This window comes from Apteryx rowi, unplaced genomic scaffold (assembly GCF_003343035.1).
Source record: "Apteryx rowi isolate R43461 unplaced genomic scaffold, aptRow1 scaffold_180, whole genome shotgun sequence".
In the NCBI taxonomy this organism is placed as follows: Eukaryota; Metazoa; Chordata; class Aves; order Apterygiformes; family Apterygidae; genus Apteryx; species Apteryx rowi.
Genome location: NW_020448086.1, coordinates 1,630,618 through 1,632,028, shown reverse-complemented (window position 1 = coordinate 1,632,028; position 1,411 = coordinate 1,630,618). Strand labels below are relative to the sequence as shown.

Sequence of the window (1,411 nt, the reverse complement as noted above, 5' to 3'; positions counted from 1 at the left end):
GCCGCTGCCGGGCGCCGCGCACCCGCACGGGTAAAACACGGCTAAAATCTCCCTTTTTCCTCCCTTAACAAATGTTAGCTTTGAGTGTCGTGCGCTATAAAAAGGATGAAGTTTCTTTAAGTGTTAAGCGTTGGCACTGTGAACGTTAAGTGCTTTGCGAAGCTCCCGTTTCCCAGCCTGGTCTCCCATCACTTTCTTAGTGGTCAAACTGACGACAGTCCCACTAGGAACAGAAAAAAACCTAATGCATTCCTACCCGTCCAGGGGAAAGGAGAATCATTTAAAGAAAAACATCAGATTAACTTATTTTTATCCTTTTTTTCCCCCCCTAGAACTGTGTCGGGAGAGGTGCTGTGCCCTCCCGCACCGAGGTGCGAGAGGAGGCAGCGGGAAGGCCGGCGGCCATCGGCGCAATATTGCGGCGAAGCCAGCAGAGGGAGCGCCGCCCGCGAGGGGCGGGCTGCCTGGTTTCGTCGTGTCAGGCAAAAAAACGGTCTATTTGTGTTTAGGGGCTTTTTAAGTTTTCCCGTACACAGTTGAAAATCTATCTATAGAGATGTAAAAATATTAAACTGAATGTGAGCCGCGGTAATTAAAAAAACCCACAAATCTGATCTCCAGGGGAACGCGCAGCCCGATTCCACAGCGAGGGGCGGGGGGGTAACACGCCGCCCCGCCGAGCCCAGCGCTGCTCAGGCAGGATGGGGCCTGCGGGCGCCCAGTCATTTCAGTTAACGGCAAAGCGCTATTTAATTTCAGAAGCCCAATTCATGTTCCGAAGACTCCTAGCAGGCGCCCCACGGGAGCGGACACGCGTGTCCCGACTCCCCCCTGCCGCTGGGCTCCGGTGGCACTCCGCGGGCGGCCGTTGGCGCAGAAGATGGCGTCCACGCCCGGGCGTCCGGCCTCGCAGCACCCCCCGGCCACGCGCGTCCGCGCTCCGAGGCAGGGCGCACCCCACGGCGCCTCGCCGTTCCCCGCACCCGCCGAAGCTTCGCCCCCTGCCTTGCCGGGCCGCCTGGGCCGCTGCCCCGCCGCGGGGCAGGCGGCGACATTTTGTGGGGCGGCGGCGCGGGGGCAGCGCACCTGCGCGCTGATGGGGCGGCCGCGAGGGCAGAGCGGAGCGGAGGAAGAGGAGGGGAAACGCCGGGGGAGGGGAGAGGCAGTGTCAGGAGGAGGGAGCRGGCGGCTGGCGGCGGGCAGGGTGCCGGTTCCCCGGCTATCGCGAGAGGGAGGCGCCGCGGGGCGGGGAGGGAGGCAGGGCGGCGAGGGGAGCCCAGAGCCGGGAGCCCGGCGCAGCCGTAGCGGCTTCTCAGTTTCCCATCATGGCGGGGGCCGGCGCCAGCGGCCGGGATAAGCGGGCGACGGCGGCGCGGCTGAAGGCGGCGCTGGGCGGCGAGAGCGGCGCGGC

At 64.1% G+C, this 1,411-nt stretch overlaps 2 protein-coding genes across 8 annotated transcripts in view; one reads left to right on the top strand and one right to left on the bottom strand.

The window, feature by feature from the left end:
* METTL5 (methyltransferase like 5) overlaps positions 1-977 on the bottom strand; it is a 5,870-nt gene extending 4,893 nt beyond the window's left edge. Inside the window, exon 1 of the mRNA XM_026061437.1 lies at positions 957-977. The gene's annotated coding sequence lies outside the window, so the exon portion shown is untranslated. The remainder of the gene's footprint in view (positions 1-956) is intronic.
* Positions 978-1,108: 131 nt separating this feature from the next.
* Positions 1,109-1,411, top strand: part of UBR3 (ubiquitin protein ligase E3 component n-recognin 3) — a 123,802-nt gene continuing 123,499 nt past the window's right edge. For 2 of the 7 annotated variants that reach the window (XR_003252788.1, XM_026061433.1), the window contains exon 1: positions 1,110-1,411. This exon is cut by the window's right edge and continues 333 nt beyond it. Coding sequence is in view for 6 of the 7 variants with exons in the window: in XM_026061433.1 (XP_025917218.1) it covers positions 1,326-1,411 (86 nt within the window). In the remaining variant the exon portion in view is untranslated. The other 5 variants (XM_026061421.1, XM_026061420.1, XM_026061423.1 and 2 more) reach the window with 3 other exon arrangements.